At 41.8% G+C, this 21,113-nt stretch overlaps 1 protein-coding gene across 2 annotated transcripts in view; it reads left to right on the top strand.

Annotated features, from left to right (window-relative positions):
* Positions 1-4,284: 4,284 nt before the first annotated feature.
* The window catches only part of LOC133446172 (bone morphogenetic protein receptor type-2-like), a 46,199-nt gene continuing 29,370 nt past the window's right edge, over positions 4,285-21,113 (top strand). The window contains exons 1-5 of one of the 2 annotated variants that reach the window (XM_061724086.1): positions 4,285-4,536; positions 6,406-6,573; positions 14,421-14,612; positions 15,558-15,770; positions 17,485-17,589. In XM_061724086.1, coding sequence (XP_061580070.1) covers positions 6,516-6,573; positions 14,421-14,612; positions 15,558-15,770; positions 17,485-17,589 — 568 coding nt within the window. In that variant the 5' untranslated portion in view covers positions 4,285-4,536; positions 6,406-6,515. Of the gene's footprint in view, positions 4,537-6,405; positions 6,574-8,652; positions 9,893-14,420; positions 14,613-15,557; positions 15,771-17,484; positions 17,590-21,113 lie in introns of those variants that run through there. The other variant, XM_061724087.1, reaches the window with a different exon arrangement.

Raw genomic sequence — 21,113 nt, 5'->3', positions numbered from 1 at the left:
TCCCGCGGCCAGAAATCAGATTCTGGCAGGCAACTCACTCGCTTTATTTTTGTGAGTGATGCCATTACTGTGACCACCATATAATGTCGTTTTCCTGGCCTCCACCTCATCCACAACATCTCGATCTCAGTCTCCGTGAAATTTAGTGGCACGGTTGCGTGGCTCGACACGTCTCATTCATCCTGACGCAAAGCAGTAACAGGCTGCAGGAAGCCGCTGCGCATGCTCAGCAGGCTCATTTATATGCAAATACAGTCATCATGTAGTTTGCATTGCCCATTTATGGTATAATGTGGGCGTGTAGAGGGCGGGATATGAGGTGAATTCACCTGCGCAACCTTCCAGCTAGACTGTGATTTATAAAGCGAACATTGCGTGCAAGTGTGTGTGCACACGGTTTTATAAATCAGGATTTTTTTTTGCGCCCGCCATTTTCGGCTTTTGGGTTTACGTGCACTTTTAGTATGAAACCTACACACTCTTTTATAAATGAGGCCCCAGATCTTTGGAGATGTCACCGTGAAGCAAATACCTAAAATCCTCAAGAAACTGACGCGAACTTGTAAAGAAAAAAATGATTAAAATTACAGCTTCACAATAACTTTAAGTAACTGCTGCTAATAGTGGATCTACAAGCTATTGAATCATCATATATATATATATATATATATATATATATATATATATATATATATATATATATATATATATACACATACACACACACACACACGCAGCCTATCCTCTTCGTCAGTGTTTGTAAAGACTCTTTTAGCCTGCAGGGGGCGCTGACAGCCCAGTGAGTCTGCAGACTGAAGCTGCAGGAAAGCTCCAGCAGAGGGCGCCCTCGCCTCAGATCTGTTCAGTCAGAGTACAGCGTTTTATTTTGAAGGACGGGAACCTTTCTGCTTCAGATTACTGTAGCTGAAACCTCTTCCTCAGGGTGTAAAGACCTTTCAATTAACAGAATAACGGCTTTCCTCTCATTTTGAGGCCGGATTGAAGAAGCAGAATGTATGCAGACCTCATTCTGTTGCGCTGGACTGAGTGGCTCTGAGTCTGTCCATATGATGGATAAACATAAACTCCAGGAACAAAGACAGTGATCATAGGGGCTGAAGTGAGAGTTCTGTGTGTCCGATGACCTTTGAAAGGTCCTGCTGCCAGTGTTCACTGGCAGCTTTGTGGTTCCTCCCCTTCATGGCTCAGGAAAGGGAGTCAGGATCCGCAGCCCTTTCAGGATCCACCCAGGTGGGAGTCTGCTGTCACCCGCAACATCGTGCTAGACATGAGAAACATAAGCAACCACAACTCTGAAAACAAACCCAAAACCATTGAGCCAGGACAAATCAAGCAAATCTGATGAACTGTGATTGACATGCAGTGGGCGTGTCCCTCCCACCCAATTGCCAAGGTGCCAAGTAATAAGCCTTTTCAATTTTTTCAATTCAATTTTATTTATATACAACAGAAGTTGTCTGTAGGATCTTTCCAGAGACCCAGAACATAACCCCTGAGCAATTATTACATAAACATAACATAAAAAACTGGCAGGTAAAAACTCCCCTAGTGGGAGAAAAACTTTAAAGGGGACATATTATGGCATTTAATGTATATTTTAAACAGGCCTTGAATGTCTTAAAAACAATCTAAAGCTTGTTTTTTCTACATAAATCAGAAATTCAGCCTGTCGGCCGTGTCTATAGTTTTACCGCTTCTAACCCCTTTTTCTGTGCTCCATTCGAAGGGAAGGGGGGGGTATGATAATGAGGCTCTGTGCTGATTGGCTGCTTGAATGACGTGAAGGAGGGGAGGGAACAAAGCGTCACTCCGGGGAGAATAGCAGCGGCTGCGTAGCAAAGCGTGTCCACGGTTCTGCGTTAAATCGACGCGTACCTACGCCGTAGGCTCTGCGTTGGTGTAACGCGGAACCATAAATCAGCCTTTAGTCACCTCGTCTTCACACTAATTCAAACAGGAAGATTGAATTTAATTCTAAACAGTTACACCACAGTTATTTACTCCAATTCCTCATCATTTCACTTCTTATGTTACAAGACAAATTAATCCTGTTAACTGTAAAGAAATTGGGAGGAGGAGTGGGGCGATGATTGACAGGAAAGGCGGAAAAGGACGCGTTTTTCACTGCGCAAAAAACACAGTCATAAAAAAGCCAGGCATGGAGTACTGGAGTGAAGTTTTTCTTGTTACACCTTTTTAGACACATTTGAGGGATATTGGCCAAGACTTTTAATAGTGTTAAAAGCATGTTAAAAATTATGTCACAATACCTTTAAGCCAAACAATGGCAAGGAAAAACTCCCCTTTAGGGGGGAAGAAACCTTGAGCAGGACCTGGATCATAAGGGGTGACCCTCCTGCCAGAGGCCAGCTATATAGAAGCTATAATATTATAATATAATATTGTAGCGACCCTGATATGGGAGAGTTATAAAGTTGGGGAGATCCGTCTGTATTCTCTTGTCTCTCTGCCTGTCACAGGAATGCATGTGATGTCATGAAGCGTGCTCCCCTAGTTTCTTCTTCAGGCGTCCTAATGCATTGACGTCACTTCCCCACTGGACCACGTCCCCTTACTCGCACTGAGTGGCAAAAATGGCTGCAACTAGTAGGGGAAACTGTGGAGAAGATGGGATAACAGCCGATTATCCGGTTAAATTCAATGCAGTTGGACTTGACAGTGACCCAGTCGTCCATGGACATTAAAATTTGTCCACAAATCGAGTTTCCTCATATTTATATACTTAATTTCTACGCCAGGGAAATACACGGAGCAAAGTTGAAGGCATACAAAAGTCTTGACGCTCGGTCCTACTTCAAGGCAGGATTTGTTGTAGAAATTAAAGTGATGAGGACACTGAACTGTATGATTTGACCGTTTAACGTTAGCTACCCAAAAATCCAATATAACTTGATACAAAATGGGAACCGCAAATCCACATTTCCGTGCCTGTAATCCAGTTGTTTCTGCGAATTGCAGTGATCCATTTGTCTTTCTTAAAGGGGACCTATTATGAAAAACGTTTTCTCTTGCTTTAACATATAAAGTGGTCTGTCCTCAGCCTGCCAACCCAGAGAAGGAGGAAAGCAACCAAATTCTGCAGTGTCTGTACGGCCGCCCGGATGAGCCGTCCAGTGTGATGTGGATCTACAAGCCGTTCAGATTCTGCTCCCTTTCGTTACGTAAATTCAATTTACATAGGTTGGCCTCCGATGCGTGAAACCACACCCACAACTAACTCCGCCTGCCGGAGCTTCCGCCCTTTCGTAGCGATGTATCGCGTCATTCAGGCAGCCAATCAGCACAGTGCCTCATTATCATAGCCTCCCCCACTCAGAATCCCGCATAGATAATGAGGTTAGAGACTGGGATGCTAGACATTCCTCAGAGGCTGAATTTCTAATTTATTTAGCAAAAACAATCAAAAGCTTGTTTTTAAGACATTCAAGGCCTGTTTAAAATAGGTATTAGATGCCATAATAGGTCCCCTTTAAGCTTATTTTTCGTCAGTCTGTAAAACGATAACTCTGATAAATCTAAATCTATGAGTACAGTCGATCCCACAACAGCTCTTTCCCATTTTAGATGTTTTCCAGTTGCTCAAACTGAAAGTTTACGCTGCCACTCAGTCTTTCTGCCACTCAGTGGGCGTACCCCGTTGTGAAGTCGCATCTGTGACGTCATGCGCATTCCCCCCCTGTTGGGGAATTAGCCCGGGAAGTGAGAGTTCTAATCTGCCTTGCTCTTTGTTTATGGCTGTAACCCTGTTCGTAACCTTCCTGCCAATAAACTGGCTAGTGGAAGAGAAGAGCCTGTCTCCGCCTGGTCCGTGAAACGTTACACTATTATTATAGCTTTATAGAAGCTATAATACATGTATTATAGCTTCTATAAAGCTATAATACATGTGTATAGGGCCAGGTATTAAAGGAATAAAATACTAATAATACATGGTGTCAAGTAGCCTAACAAAAGAGGCTTTAAAGGAACTACATCAAATCTATTTGCCCAGTCATGCTCACTGGAACAAAAATGTAAGATATTTCCTTTAGCAATAAGGAAAATGTGTTTTCCAAAAAAGTGGAATCCAATCCAAGCCGACTTGAAGCCACGCGTGAGTGTATTCAGACTGTAGGAGGTAAATTAAGGGGTAAAGTAGGGGCTAAAGTTGGTCACATGTTCAGTCTGACTGGTGGGCGGTCAGGAAGGGGCATGAGGCTCTTATTGTGAAAGTGCGTTCCGGAAGTGGTGTCCTCAGCTTGACAGTCTGTCTGCGGCTGCGGATGGAGACGGCGCTGCTCCATCTCTGCGCAGTTTCTGATCCTGCTGAAAAAACCGGCTCGTGGATTCGGATTAACGCCTAAGAGGGGAGTCCGGACCGGGACGAGCGGTACAGAGAAGAGCCGAGCCGAGCCGAGAGCAGGACAAAGACGGGAGCAGAGAGAGACGAGGCGGCTTCTCCTCCTGCAGAGCCGCGGCCACCTCACCGGGACGAGCCGTCTGTCTGGCCGCTGCGTGAGTGGACCCTGCATGTGTGTGTGTGTGTGTGTGTGTGTGTGAGAGAGAGTGTGTGTGCATGCGTGCTCTGTGCGCCACTCCCTTCCAGCCTCACGCTAAATCACGTTTCATTTACCTGAGAATGAAAATCACAGGTGAGCAGAGCATCCTTCATATGACACGGTGCATGTGCATGTGTGCGCCAGGGAGGTTTCTAGCTTTTCCGGGGCCTTCTGCAAGGTTGTGTCATGAGGCACAGTCTCTGTGGTAAAACTGGAGTTCAGAGGTGATTCAAGAGGATTCAAGGTGATGATGCATTCACAGGTTTAAGGTAACCTGCCAAAATAAACCCAGCTGGATAATAAAACTAGTTATCTGCAGTGATTCATTTGAGTCTGTTACACCTTAATAAGTCCCAGATTTGTGAACCTGAAGTTCAAAATTCCAGTTAAGCTCCTAAAATGAACCTACAGCAAGCGAATAAATATTGTTGAGTTGTGGTGGTTCAGAAGAAGAAAAAAAAGCTAGATTTATGAATCTTAAGTCTAGATTTCTAGACTTAAGAAAATTTAGTTGATATGAAGCAGTTAATTAATCTGTTACACATTCAATTTGAGATTGTAAAGTTCAAGTTCAAGATGCGCTACCAAAAAAAAAAAAAAACTTGTTTACTGATCTGACGATTTACTCATTTGTTACATCTTAATCTTGGGAAACTGAAGCTCAAACTTCTAGTTGATTTGGCAAAAATGTACCTCAACTTTGTTGAGTTGTGGCTGTTAACTAATCTTTTGGTGAAATAAACCTTGCTAAATATCGTAACCTGCAGAAAAGCATGAATCTGTTGCTCGTGAAGAAGAAAAAAACGCTACATTTGATGAGGTAACGATCAAATAATAATATATATATCATTATATTATTATCATTATTATTATTTCACTGAGTTAGTGAAACAAACCTAGCTAGCTTATCCATCAATTAATCTGTTACACCTTAAGAAATAAACGTTTGAGTTACCTGAGCTAGCGTGACCATTTGCGGATAAAGACCTATCAGAGTTCTGGTTCTGGTTCAGAGACTCTGTGGAGAAGAAGAAGTATTGCTAACATGACACAGCCGGCCCGGGTGAGTTAGCCAGATGTTACTGTCGTGTTTCAGAGACATCATCTGGTCCTGCTCCTCTGGACCTGACAGGTTCTGCTGGCGATTAGTCATTTTCAAGTCAAACCACAGATGCTCAGTCTTCACTCTCAGTAGTCTGAAGCACCACTTTTACCATTTCCACCAATTCCTCGATCTGACCAAATTCCCAGACCAGCCCCCCTCATGATACCGCTACCTCCGTGCTCTAGTATGGGGGTTGTGTTCTCAGCATGGCGGGTTGGTGGTAGATGACCTTCAGCCCAAATTTCACGAGTATTTAGTATTTTTACCTCCATAAAGCCCACATATGTGGTCTGACCACCTTAAAGTTGTGTTGTGGACACACGCTTCAGTCGGTGTTGTGGATCTCAGCTCCTGTGATTGATTTGCTACCTCTCCTTGTTAACTGAGCTCCACCTGAGCTCTGCTGGAGCTACCAACCTGGGGGCTTGGTTGGAGTAGCGGGCAGCAGAAGCAGCTGGACTGCATCCAGTTGGCAACCTTCATCCTTGGTCAACGACGGCTTCGGCTGCCGGCTCGGCCTCTGATCGGAGGTTGCTAGTCAGTCGATCGACTTTGGCTGGGGGCAAAGGTAGCTCGCCCCAAAGCAACAAATGGTTGAAAACAGTCCTGAAATGATGAAAAACATATGAAAAGGTTCTTATAACCTATTTCCAGCATCAGTCAGTGACCTTTCTGTTTTTTTGGAGATGAATAAATGAGATGTCTGTGTTTCTGTTTCAGAGTTTGGAGGAAGATGCAGTGTGTCCGGCTCCTCCAGGAGAACCTGAACCAGGATCAGTGATGCCGTCCAGTGTTTCGGTGTTTCTGTGATATCGCTACAGAGATCCAGCATGGCTTCTTCAGCACTGACTGTGTGTGTTTGTGTCCTGCTGCTGCCAGCCATCAGCGGTTAGTCAAATCCATCCTTCACACATGTTTCCAGACGTAGCGTTAACCAATCAGAAGATCAGAATAAGCTTTGACCAAAGCAGCCATGTAATGTGTGACTTTAGCTGGAAGACACCATGTTGGGGATGTCAGACTCTTTGCAGATGATGTGGTTTTGTTATTGTTCCTGTCCACTCATCAACTTCTACTTTGTCCATCTCAGTTCCTGATGGAGAGCCATCTTCAGGCGTGCCTCCACCCGCTGGTTTTGGGGTGAATAAACCTGTAGTTGGTTTGTGGTTAGCAAGAAGACTATAGACCTAAAACTAAACTCGGAGGAAGAGGACACTAACTAAACCAGTGGTAGAAAAATATTTCATTTAGTTTAGTTTTCTCAGTATGTTTATGGTCTTCATCCATCTGAACGATGACGCTCCGCTTTGTGGCGGCAGTCAGGCAATCTAAGAAAGGTTGCCACTATTATCAATAAACTCTTAGACATGGGGGTGGTAATCCGATGCACATTGGACATGGGAATAATAACAAACACAAACTCCTAAGCTGGTGGGGTTGTACTGTGGCCACAGGTTGCAATTCAGGAACGTCAGCACTTTATTTTACATACCTATTTCCTGTTGTTTTTCACTGTTATTTGTTCTGACATAGACTATTTTTACGACGCTGTTAATGCTGGACTCACAATTGTTTTATGTACTGAGTTTGCACTCTGTCCCCAAGAGCATCGCTCCAGAACTGTGCGTACTTCCCGCGTAGTAATGAAGCAAGATATACTCACAACGCTGCTGATGTGTGTGTTCGGTCAAACTGCAAGTACTGTATGTCCCAGGCCTGAGGGTGCTGGGTCGAAGGGGGTGTAAGACGAGTAAATCCGTCACATGACCTGCGGCCTGATCATGCCGGGGAATGTACAGTATACTGTATCTAAGATTTTAAACATGGGCAACCTGGAAATTATGATGGCACGAAAGAAGCAATCACCGGTTTGATATGGGTGTTGAAGAAGAGCGCCTGCTCAGTAGGGATGGGTGATATTTTACCGTTCACGATAAACCGTCAATAAAATTCCCCACGGTAAGAATTTGCCATCTCACGGTAAAAACGATACATTGAGGAAATGAGAAAGAAAGAAAGAAAGAAAGAAAGAAAGAAAGAAAGAAAGAAAGAAAGAAAGAAAGAAAGAAAGAAAGAAAGAAAGAAACGACTATCGTTATTGGGATAAATGCCAAAAAGAAAGACAGAAAGAAAGAAAGAAAGAAAGAAAGAAAGAAAGAAAGAAAGAAAGAAAGAAAGAAAGAAAGAAAGAAAGAAAGAAAGAAAGAAAGAAAGAAACGACTATAGTTATTGGGATAAATGCCAAAAAGAAAGAAGGAAAGAAAGAAAGAAAGAAAGAAAGAAAGAACGAAAGAAAGAAACGACTATCGTTATTTAGATAAATGCAAGAAAGAAAGAAAGAAAGAAAGAAAGAAAGAAAGAAAGAAAGAAACGACTATCGTTATTGGGATAAATGCCAGAAAGAAAGAAAGAAAGAAGGAAAGGAAGAAAGAAAGAAAGAAAGAAAGAAAGAAAGAAAGAAAGAAAGAAAGAAAGAAAGAAAGAAAGAAAGAAAGAAAACGACTATCGTTATTGGGATAAATGCCAGAAAGAAAGAAGGAAAGAAAGAAAGAAAGAAAGAAAGAAAGAAAGAAAGAAAGAAAGAAAGAAAGAAAGAAAGAAAGAAAGAAAGAAAGAAAGAAAGAAAGAAAGAAAGAAAGAAAGAAAGAAACAAACAAACAAACGACTATAGTTATTGGGATAAATGCCAAAAAGAAAGAAGGAAAGAAAGAAAGAACGAAAGAACGAAAGAACGAAAGAAAGAAACGACTATCGTTATTTAGATAAATGCAAGAAAGAAAGAAAGAAAGAAAGAAAGAAACGACTATCGTTATTGGGATAAATGCCAGAAAGAAAGAAAGAAAGAAAGAAAGAAAGAAAGAAAGAAAGAAAGAAAGAAAGAAAGAAAGAAAGAAAGAAAGAAAGAAAGAAAGAAAGAAAGAAAGAAAAAAGAAAGAAAGAAAGATAGATTCCCGTTGATGACACTTTTTGTATTGGTATTTTGTATAAGCCATGCAGGCTGGTGTCAGTGGCTGCAGGAAGTGGTCATGTGGCCTGGTTGATGTTAGGTTCTACATTGTCTGGGGGCAACAGCCATGACCTTTGTCTAATCAGGATTTAGTTGCAAGCATGTGGCATCCATCACGTTTTTGATAATCGAGAAGGTATGATACATATAATGGGAAATATAATTGGATATCATCTGGACGGCAAAGATATAGAACTGATATAAAAAAAGTATATATAAAAAACTGATATAAAAAAGAATATAGATATAAACTGATGAAAATGCATCCCCAAGGCAGCAAGTGTAGGCAGAAGAGCAGTGGGGCCAAAACAGAGCCCTGTGGGACACCTCAGGACAGTGGAGAGGGGTCTGAAATCAGCTGTGGAGACAGTAGAACTTCAAATGAAAGGGAATGTGACATTTCATAGAGCTGACAGCCACGCTTCTTACTGCAAGTGCAGTAAAACCTCTGAGAAGTAGAATGAGATTCATTTTTTTTATTAATGGGGATCAGATGAAAGATGCAGGAACGTGAGAGTCCAGCTGCTTCATCCACCACTGACATGCTGCATCCACCTGCAGCGTGGTGAGGTGATGTCTTTTAGTTGGAAAGTGAAGCTCCCGCTGTTATACCTCGCTGATGTTTTTGTGACTTCACTGCCGTGTCTCCCTGTGGAGGCATAAAGGACGCTTGGACACACGGATGAACACATGCCTGTTGGGCGTCTCACGTTGGTAAATCACATTCCTGCTGATTGACTTTGCGAAGCGCTGCTTCAGTCCCGGAGATTGAGAACACGACCCAGGACTCTAACTTTTACTTTAGCACTGAAGCACACACACACACACACACACACACACACACACACACACACACACACACACACACACACACACACACACACACACACACACACACACACACTGTCGTCAGGCTGTCTGAGCTGGTTTTGTGTTGTTGCGATGGTGATGATAAGACTCAGACACACACTCCACCCTCCGCTCGCTGTGAGTGTGTGTGTGTGTGTCAGTGTGCGTGAGTGTGTGTTTCCAGCAGACTAAACACAGAGATGCCGCCGGCTCCGACTGTCCAAGGAGGGACGGCCCGGATTCCTGGGAGCTGACGCCAGCGCCCCCCCACGTGTACTCACACACAAAAACACACGCACCCCCGCGCTGTGGAGGAATTCTGGTCTCTGAGGAAGTGCAGACCTGGACGTGGTGTGTCCTGAAGGGGGCGCTGCAGACTGCGGTTCATCCTCTGGACTATGCTGTTTACGATGAGGAAGTAAAACTTGGGGGTTGTTCCGTTAATCCCTTAAACCCAACGCACCCAGCAGCAATCACCCATTTCTGATTTTCATTGGGTCCGACGTGTCCGTACTGATTCTGGACCTATTATGAAAAACATGTTTCTTCTTGCTTTAACATATATAAAGTGGTCTTCCCTCAGCCTGCCAACTCAGAGAAGGAGGCAACCAAATTCTGCAGTGTCTGTACAGCCGCCCTGTTACAACCCAAAACGTAATAACGGCCAATAACGTAATAACTGCCAATAATGTAATAATTGTGGCCATTTCAAATGTAATAAAGCCAATAGTGTAATAATGTGCCAATAATTTAATACAACTTTTGAGTCAATAATGTAATAACTTTTTGCCGATAATGTAATAATTTTGTAATAATTTTTTAATACCAGGCCAATAACGTAATAACCAGCCAATAATGTAATGCCTTATTACATTATCGGCAAAAAGTTATTACGTTATTGGCTCAAAAGTTTTATTACATTATTGGCACATTATTACACTATTGGCCTTATTACATTTGAAATGGCCAAAATTATTATGTTATTGGCAGTTATTACGTTATTGGCCATTATTATGTTTTTGGTTGTAACACGCCCGGATGAGCCGTCCAGTGTGATGTGGATCTACGAGCCGTTCAGATTCTGCTCCCTTTCGTTACGTAACAAAAATGCGATTTACATAGGTTGGCCTCCGATGCGTGAAACCACACCCACAACTAACTCCACCGGCCGGAGCTTCCGCCCTTTTTTTCGTACCGGTCTATCGTGTCATTCAGGCAGCCAATCAGCACAGTGCCTCATTATCATAGCCCCGCCCACTCAGAATCCCACATAGATAATGAGGTTAGAGAATGGGAAGATAAAGACATGGCTCAGAGGCTGAATTTTTAATTTATTTAGGAAAACAAATCAAAACCTTGTTTTTATGACATCCAAGGCCTGTTTAAAATAGGTATTAGATGCCATAATAGGTCCCCTTTAAGTTCTACGACCAAGAGTTGTTCCCAGTATGGGAAATACTCGCTGACACTGTTGAAAATTGGGTTATTGTTATCGGTGCGTCGGTGTTCCTGTGCACCGTCTGATGCTGTGTAGTTTTTTATAAATAGAATCCTTAATTTTGTTTGTTGCTCTTAGAGTTAGCGCAGGAACTTACACAATGAAGGGAAAGGAGAAAAGCAGCTTTTGCTTTGAGTCTCCAGGTGGAGAAGCAGTGGATCGTGAGTTGTTGCACAAAAATATCCACATCCAGTGTCCAGTATTTAGCCACCAGGAATAATGCAACCTACTCGGGCTGTGGTTTCCAGAGGTGGGACAGATGTTGCTAAAAATACCACAAGGGACCTCATCAAGCCTTTAAGGAACCATCAGAAGTTTTCAGAAACGAGGCAAATTCCTGAAGGGAACCTGGAAATCTGTGTATTTAAATGTCAAAATAAAATGCCGTCTTACTTTACATGCTGTTGCTGCATTTCAACTTTACTTTTAATTTTGAAAAATAAATAAATAATTAACGTTGTTTGAGCTCAGTATTGGCCAATACTTAAAGTCTAAGTATTGTATCGGTGCTGCTCCACAGTAGACTATTCTGATGGTTGTTGAGTCATCGACTATTGAAACGATTAGTCGGCTAATGTGATTATAGATCTGTTAATTAATAAATGGCTCTTATTTAGCTCTCAGCTTAAACATTTTGCATGAGGTTGTTTAAATGCTGCGCTAATTATGAGTTAAAGACATGAAAGATGGACACTTCGTTCAAAAATACATCTTTTAATGAACTTTGCTGTCTGTTGCCGTGGTGTTGCATCGGACGCCGACATTTTGTTTACCTGCCGCTGTACTCTTTTGCAAATGTGCAATTATCAGCAGAGATAGGGATGAGGTAATGCCTCACTTAGTTAATTTTTTTTGGTGTCTATAGTCAACAATTAAATTTGTCTGCAACTATTTTTATTATCGATTTTTGTCGACAACGTTGACTAATCTTTGCAGCCCTACAGATAAAAAAAAAAAAGCATTTTTAAAGAATGTAATAATAACATTATAAATAATGAATTCTCAGTGTTCGGGCTTGTTTTACCACCACGGGACCTTTTGCAGTAAATCTGGGGCTCAGGGTAATCGGCTTCTAGTGGCTAGTGGCTGAACTGCACTTTTTCTTTCCAGTAAGATGGAAAATTGGATCTAGTTGTTTATATCCAGCGACACGGCTGGTCACCCTCACCCTCCCCATCACCTTCCTCCCACCTCCTCACCCTTCCGCCCTCTCGTCCTGGAAGGAGGCTTCCTGGTTTTTCAGTCCTCTGTTTGCTGGTCTTCCTGTTTTAAGGACCCGTCCTGGGGTTATTCAGTTGATTGGAATGTCCAGTTCTAAGTTAAATCAATAGCCATATTATACAAGGTAAAAGATATGTTGAACCAGCGTGCTTTATATATTTTGTATTGTACTATGTTTATTCCCTACATTACATACTGTTTAGAAATATGGGGGAGTGCATATTTTACCCATACTAAACCGATCTTTATTCTTCAAAAAAGAGCGGTAAGGATTATCACAAAATCAAGTTATAGAGAACCATCAAATGAACTATTTATTAAATTAAGGGCATTTCAATTCATGGATTTAGTGGAATACAAAATAGCATTGATAATGTACAAAGTGTTCAACAGATTGTTACCTAGTAAAATTGTAAGCATGTTTAAAATAAGAGTAAGTAGATATGAGCTTCGAGGGAAACGTATGATTGAAAAACCAAAGTCTAGGACTAAAATTAAAGATCAATGTATTACTGTAAGGGGTGTAAATATATGGAATGCACTTGATGACAAATTGAAAATGTGCCAGTCGATTCATGCATTCAAACGTTTGTTTAAGTATAATGTGTTTGAAAAATGTGAGGGATCCAGTAGATGATACTATTACGGAATTATGTTCGGGATTGTGTAAACAATATGATTTATTTTTTTTTGTAATATGTTTTGTATGTTTGATCTGAATAAGTTGATCATGTGAGAAGGGTAGGCGTAAATAAGCAATAGCTTCAGCCTATTCCTTTTCGGTTAGGTCTCCTTTTTTTTTTTTTTTTTTATGTGAACTAATGCTTTCAGTTGGTGTGTACATTAAGAATGACCTGACCGAAATAAATATATTTTCATTCATTTCATTCATTCAGTTCGAGTCACTTAATGTCGGGTAATACCACAGACTGCACCTGTAATCATTTCATAGATAGTTTTAGGGAGCTGGACTCGTAGCTGTTAGAGAAACCTTTTCAGTGTCGTCCCTGTTGTTGGTGTTTTCAGCTTCCTTTCCTCTTTTAACTTATTTCTATAGTTTTACTTTAGCAAAAGCTCTGGGTACTTTTTCCACCTAAAAAAAGACACAGAACTTCGCTTTGGAAATAAGTAGGTTACTGAGCTTTGGGAGCAACTTAGTTTGTTAAAGTTGGCCTTGGTGAAAGTCGGGGCGAGACGTGCCTCTGAATCATCGGATTAATGGCGCTGAGGTTACAAAGGACGGCGAGGGCCCGAGGCCTCCCGCTCTCAGCGGCGCTCTGTTGTTCCTGCTCGGCTCTCAAACGCCACCAAACGCCAAAGAGCTTGTTGAGTGTGTTGCTGTCAGACTTTTGCCTCACGCTGATGCCAGTTTCTGAGTCTCTGCGGAGCATTGAGGCAGACTCATATCAGCGCTCAGTCGGCTGAAAGAAAACAAACCGGAAACAAGCTTCATTTTTATCTTGGGAATATTCTCATTTTTATACAGTTAGTTAACGAGAAGAGTGAATATGTCTGTGTTAATTTTATGTGCGACAAAATTGATGGAACGTTGTTTCTGTGAAAGGAATTAATTTATGGAACAATCTGAACAGAGAAAACAAAGAATCCAAATCAAACATTACATTCAACAATTAAAACCTGTATGTTAAGGAAATATAACGAAAAATGTTGAGTTTGATTGACATACCCGTAGGCGGTGGTAATTTTATTTAATGTTATTTTAATTTTATTTTAGTTGTTTTTATTCACTTAGTTTTTTTTTTTTTTTTTAATTATTATTAATTTATGTTATTTGTGAAAGGGGCAGATCAGATAAGATTCTTCTTCTTTCTGCTCCCTTTTCATTCATAAGTTAGGAACATTTGTATTTGTGTTTGTATTAAATTGTTTTGTTTTTTGAATGAAATAAAGAATAAAATGAAATTAAATTGTGTTTTGTTTTAGATTTTACACATAAATATTCCATCGGTGGATTCATTCATGTAGAAATTGATCATAAAAGAAGTTAACTGTCACGATTCTTCAACCTCACAGGTTGGATATAATACAATCTGGGAACTGCAATTGCACCAACTAACACAGAGGCTCCTGGAGAGGCCGTACAGGTGGATGAGGGCGTGTCTGGAGGGGATCTGCAGCTAAGTCTGTCTGTCTCTGCAGGTTTCCAACCAGAGGATGGAGAGGAGAGACTGTGTGCCTTCACCAACAGCCTGCAGGGGGCGGAGCCTGCCTCCGCCAATGAGCTACGAGGGGTTGTGCTGGAGAATGGCACCATTCGCTGCAGCCGTGGCTCCCGCTGCTATGGATTGTGGGAAAAAAGAGCTGACGGCGAGATGCAGCTGTTAAACCAAGGTAAGAACCTCCGCACGTCCATTTGAAACTCTTCAGCATCCTGTGCAGAGATTCGTGTCAACGGAAGTTTATACTCCAGTTTTTATTGGAAGAAAACGTTTTTTGCCTCTCAAACATTTTTCGCCACCATCTGCTTTAGGATTCGATCACCAATAATCATAAGTCTCGAACGCAAGATGAGAACCATCAGTCCCAAGGTGAAGTGTTTCTACTGAAGATACCCACAGAGAAGAAGAAAGCAGGAAATCAGGAAGGAATCAGTCCAGATGAAGTTCTGGAGAACAGTCTATAAAATTCTGGTCACAAAGTAAATACATGAAGCAAGCGTCTCTCATGGAGTACCACAGGGGTCCATCTTGGGCTCTCTTCTGTTTTCCATGTACATGCTCCCTTTTAGGTTAATTTTTAAGAAACACAATCTTTAAATATTGTTGCCTATAAAATCATAAATTGCTGAGTTTGATCACCGATCAGTTTCTGGGCCTTAGGTGTCGTTTACTTGATCGTGTCTTGAAAATGTGGTTGTGATTTTTGACAGAACAACAACGTTGACAAACAGATCAGTTCTGTTGTTCTTCCAGTGGAGACTATTGACGAAGTCGAGCTGCACATATCTGAGATTGATTTTACGTTATTATAAGTCTCTGTGAGTAATTAGTGGGGTCATTATTGGTTCCCGTTGGTGCAGGAAGCCCCCGCTCGGCTCTTCACTGTCTTACTCCAGATGCTTGTCAGTTACTCCAGTTCTGGCGTTGCTTCAGTGGCTTCCTGCCCATGTTAGGGCTAGTTTGAAGATTGTGTTGCTTTTTCTTTAAGGCTTTAAATGGATATTCCTGTACAAGGGCCGAGGTTTTCCAGTCAGATGGTCAGATGACTTTCACAGATCGATGCGTTTTATTCATTTTGCATAATTTGGGATTATAAACTAATTTCTTTACCATCCAGGTTGTTGGACTTATGTTGGCAACCAGCAGGAGTGTCACGGTGACCGCTGCATTCTGGTGACGGCGACGCCTTCACAGATTCAGAAGTCCAACTACCGGTTCTGCTGCTGCAGCCACGACCTGTGCAATGTCAATTACACCGAGGCCCTGCCCACCCCCGACACCCCCGCCCTGAGGCCCATGAAGAGAGACGACCGCAACAACAGCCAAGCAGGTGAGCAGAGGCCAGGTGTTGACAGGTGAAACCGTAACTTCACTTGAGCAAAAGTTGCTCTGATGAACATTAAGCTTCACTTGCCGTGCCGTTTTTTTTAATTAACAAAAATGATAATTTGGGCAGTACTAACTATCGTAAGATGGATTTGATTACAAAATAAAAGCTGTGGGATGACCAGATCAAAGTCCAGGCCTGGACCTCACCGAGATGCCGTGGCGGGACCTTCAGCGAGCTGCGTAGACGTGAACATCCAAAAACCTCCCTGTCACGAGGCATGGCCTGAGATTAAAATCCTTCAAGCTGTTGATTCACGGTGTATTAAAAAAAAAATAACGAGCATGGTGAAAAAAGTTAAAGGGGACCTATTATTGCATTTAATGTCTATTTTAAACAGGCCTTGAATGTCCTAAAAACAATTTTCTATATAAATTAGAAATTCAGCCTCTGAGCCATGTCTTTATCTTTACCGTTTCTAACCTCATTATCTATGTGGGATTCTGAGTGGGCGGGGCTATGATAATGAGGCTCTGTGCTGATTGGCTGCTTGAATGACGCGATGCACCGCTATGAAAAAATGTCAGCGACAGCGCGCCGTTTTTTTAGCTGAACATTTGTCGGACGCCCTGCTTCTATTTTCTTTCGTCGCTCGCATTGAAAGCCGGTTGAAAGCGCTGTAGGAAACGGTTGAGGAACGGCTGATCCAGTTAGTTGAAATGAGAAGTTATCTCTATGATTCCTCCTCATTTCTCTATGATTCCTCCTCATTTCACTACAAAAACCTCAATAAAGTGGCAGCTGGCTGGACGGAGATGGACAGAGAGCGTCCGATGTCACGCAATGTGATGCGATAGTCGGACTCGCATGCGGTTACACGCTTTTATAGTTGTGGGCGTGGTTTCACGCATCAGAGGCCAAACCTCTGCTCCTGTTTTGATTTGTTTTCCTAAATAAATTAGAAATTCAGCCTCTGAGCCATGTCTTTATCTTCCCAGTCTCTAACCTCATTATCTATGCGGGATTCTGAGTGGGCGGGGCTATGATAATGAGGCACTGTGCTGATTGGCTGCCTGAATGACACGATAGACCGGTACGAAAAAATGGCGGAAGCTCCGGCCGGCGGAGTTAGTTGTGGGCGTGGTTTCACACATCGGAGGCCAACCTATGTAAATCGCATTTTTGTTACGTCACGACAGGAGCAGAATCTTATTGGCTCGTAGAAGCCACATCACACTGGACGGCTCATCCGGGCGGCTGTACAGACACTGCAGAATTTGGTTGCTTTCCTCCTTCTCTGAGTTGACAGGCTGAGGGGAGACCACTTTATATATGTTAAAGCAAGAGAAAACGTGTTTTTCATAATAGGTCCCCTTTAAATGTTGTTGGTTGAAGTTGTCATTTCCCAACATTAGCACACATTAAGTTTTATCACAGAAATATTAGGATCATGAGAGCGGTTCTACGTGACCTTGAACGTGGACGGAGACGAGAAGAGTCAAACCGTCCTCTGTTCCTGCTCTGATGACATTTCTGTCTTTGTGAGGGAACGCTTAGACCGTTTCTGGACGTTCAGGGAGGCCTTGATGGTGTCAGACTTGCTTCAGGAGGCCGCCCGACGTCTCTGAGCTCCTTGCAGACGCAGCGTGAATGTGTGTTTGCTGAACTGACGCGGCGTCCTCTCACTGACGTTTGCAATCACGTCCTTGTTCCACAGATCACAAGCTGAAGCAAAAGGAGACAGCGCTCATCGCCCTGGTCACCGTTGCCATAGCAGCCATCGTCATCATGGCGCTGTTCCTGGGATACCGCATGTTGAAAAGTAAACACACACACACACACACACACACACACACACACACACACACACACACACACGGACACACGGACACAGAAGCAGCTTACCCACGATGTCGCTGGGCAGGCCAGACTCGTCAGCCTGTTCAAATGTAATTATTTTTTATGAAGTAAGCTGTGATTACCCGTAAGGTGCAATAAAACTCTCTATATTGTATTTTAGTCGCAGGAGAACATAGAAAATAGCAGCGAAGCGGGTCGGGACGTGGGCGGGAAAAGGTGGGAAAAATTCAGTTGTTCCAAAAGAAACACCAGGAGGAGCATCTTTCTGCTGATCGGGTCAATTATCAGCTCATCAGGGACACGACTGGTCGTCAAACAAGCACCTCTAGAAAGGCAGCGAGCTCAGAAATAAACATGGACGGAGCTCCACCAGAGGTGAAACACCGGGCCTGTGAAACGGAAACAATTTCAGTTGCTTTTTTTCCAAAGATTTTTCAAAAGAAGGGTGTGGGAGTGGATTCATTTACCCACCTGATGAATCTACTCTCAGCTTCAGGACAAGAACCTAATAGTCCGTTGTGTGCAACATGAAGAGGAGCTTGAACTGGAAAAATGACCACCATAGTTGGTTTTCCACAACGACCGACTCCAAGGAAGTGAGCAGCAGCTTCCCAGAATTATGAAAAAAAAAAAGGATATGCGGTAGGGATGGGCGGTATGGACAAAAAAATTATCACGATAATTTCTGGCATTTAACCCAATAACGATAAAAAAAATACCAATACAAAAAGTGTCATCAACGGGAATATTTCTTTCTTTCAGGCTCATTTCTTTCTTTCTTTCTTTCTTTCTTTCTTTCTTTCTTTCTTTCTTTCTTTCTTTCTTTCTTTCTTTCTTTCTTTCTTTCTTTCTTTCTTTCTTTCTTTCTTTCTTTCTTTCTTTCTTTCTTTCTTTCTTTCTTTCTTTCTTTCTTTCTTTCTTTCTTTCAGGCTCATTTCTTTCTTTCTTTCTTTCTTTCTTTCTTTCTTTCTTTCTTTCTTTCTTTCTTTCTTTCTTTCTTTCTTTCTTTCTTTCTTTCAGGCTCATTTCTTTCTTTCTTTCTTTCAGGCTCATTTCTTTCTTCTTTCTTTCTTTCATGCTCATTTCTTTCTTTCTTTCTTTCTTTCTTTCTTTCTTTCTTTCTTTCTTTCTTTCTTTCTTTCAGGCTCATTTCTTTCTTTCTTTCTTTCTTTCAGGCTCATTTCTTTCTTTCTTTCTTTCTTTCATGCTCATTTCTTTCTTTCTTTCTTTCTTTCTTTCAGGCTCATTTCTTTCTTTCTTTCTTTCATGCTCATTTCTTTCTTTCTTTCTTTCTTTCTTTCTTTCTTTCTTTCTTTCTTTCTTTCTTTCTTTCTTTCTTTCTTTCTTTCTTTCTTTCAGGCTCATTTCTTTCTTTCTTTCTTTCTTTCTTTCTTTCTTTCTTTCTTTCTTTCATGCTCATTTCTTTCTTTCTTTCTTTCAGGCTCATTTCTTTCTTTCTTTCTTTCATGCTCATTTCTTTCTTTCTTTCTTTCTTTCTTTCTTTCTTTCTTTCTTTCAGGCTCATTTCTTTCTTTCTTTCTTTCTTTCTTTCTTTCAGGCTCATTTCCTCAATTTATCGTTTTTACCGTGAGATGACAAATTCTTACCGTGGGGAATTTTTTTGACGGTTTATCGTGAACGGTAAAATATCGCCCATTCCTAATATGCGGGTGTAAGAACCCGACCCCTCCGAGTGTACACCAGTGAGATTTCTGTTCAGTACCGGGAGACTTGGGCTCAGCCTGACATGGAACCACCTCGGCAACGGACGTCTTCAGCTCCTTTTCCTGATGAAGTCCAGCAGATATTTCAGTCCAGAGGGAGGTGGAGAACGCAAAGTTCACCACAGAACCATAAGTAGGCCACAGATCTGGGTCATTAACACACTGCAAGTGCTGTCTGTCCCATTTATTTTTATGCCAACTTGAATTAAAAGAGAATAAAACACTGGAAAGGAAAAGAAAAACACGTCATCTGTCTTGTCGCATCGCAGGACCATCATGTTAAGTCAGGCTGAGTTCTCGCTCTTTCGTATCATATGAAGGGACTTTATATATCTACAGCATCTCTCACGTGTTTTCCCAGAATTGAATCCTCTTTCTGCTTCTGTGGTGCTCGTTATTTGTGGTAGTGCACCATGAATCTTGTTATACTGTACCAGCATCCGAGAGAGTACCGCAGCATCCTTCTCTGGAAGGTGAAGCAGCTGCAGCGACCCACGTTCCAGATCATGCTGCAACACGGACCGCGTCACTGCTTTGTAGGAGGAAGGTCCTGGTGCCGGACTGGGCCGGCTGCATTCCTGACCTTCCCCTGGTCCAAGACATTTGAAAAACAATTAGGATGATATCGCTACCTGCAAATAAAGGATTATTATGAGAAAGAGATAAAAACTGACACTGAAAGTGAGGTTGTTGAGGTATTTCAGAGAGCTTATGAAGGTAAAAAATGCAGAGTAATCTCAGTCCTTTATAAAAGTTTGATGTCATGTAGAAAGTATTCTTCCTTCTATATCAAAGAAAAATGGGAAAAGGAATTGAAAGAACAAATAACAGAGGAAGAGTGGTTTAATATCTGTAAAACACAGTGCACGTCCACTAGCTCCAGGATCTGGAGAGAGTTTAACTGGAAGAATATGGACAGATTTTTTATTACCCCAAAGATTAGGAAAGGGGTGGTGTCTACTCAGCAGCCATGCTGGAGAACATGTGGCCGCATGGATGCTGATCATACACATATATTCTGGCCCTGTCAAAAGTTGAAGGGATACTGGGACAAAATATGGAGGGGTTTACAAAATATAATAGGGTATGAGATACCAAAATCATGTAAGTTACTTTACTTGGGGAACTTAACACAAGATACGATACAGAAAGAAGATGAGTACCTTGTCAAAGTATTGCTGTCAGCTAGTAAAAAAACAATTACCAGAATGTGGTACAAAGTGGACCCTCCGACTGAGGAGCAGTGGATGTGCACTGTCGAAGAGATTTTCTTAATGGAGAAAATTACACATAAACTGAGACTACAAGAGGCACAATTCGAGGATAAATGTGAAAAATGGACTGATTACAGAAGACGAGAAGAGGACACCACCATTGTTACTGAACAACAAGGACACTGATATAAGGATGAGTGCTTAACTATGCATGTTTGATTTACCCTGACACTGTAATTGTTGAAAGAAAATATATAAGTTACAAAAAAAAAAAAAAAAGAAAAACAATTAGGATGAAGCAGGTCCTGATGATGTATCGGACAAGAACGGAGCAACGATCGCGGCCTAAGACTCCATCAGCCCCGTCTCCTCACTTCAGTAAAGTAGTGAACGTCATGCTGAGGCGTCTGAAACCACCAGCGTCTTCGTTACAGGACCATACTCCTCTCTTGAGAGAGTTCATTCACACACTTGTAACATTTGCTATATTTTGAACATTCTAATGTGAATAAAAGGTTTTATCAGATTTCAGGCTGATTTTAGGCACA

This window comes from Cololabis saira, chromosome 6, assembly GCF_033807715.1.
Source record: "Cololabis saira isolate AMF1-May2022 chromosome 6, fColSai1.1, whole genome shotgun sequence".
NCBI classification, from domain to species: Eukaryota; Metazoa; Chordata; class Actinopteri; order Beloniformes; family Belonidae; genus Cololabis; species Cololabis saira.
Note: the sequence above shows the minus strand (reverse complement) of the source record. Positions and strands in the feature narration are given on the sequence as shown.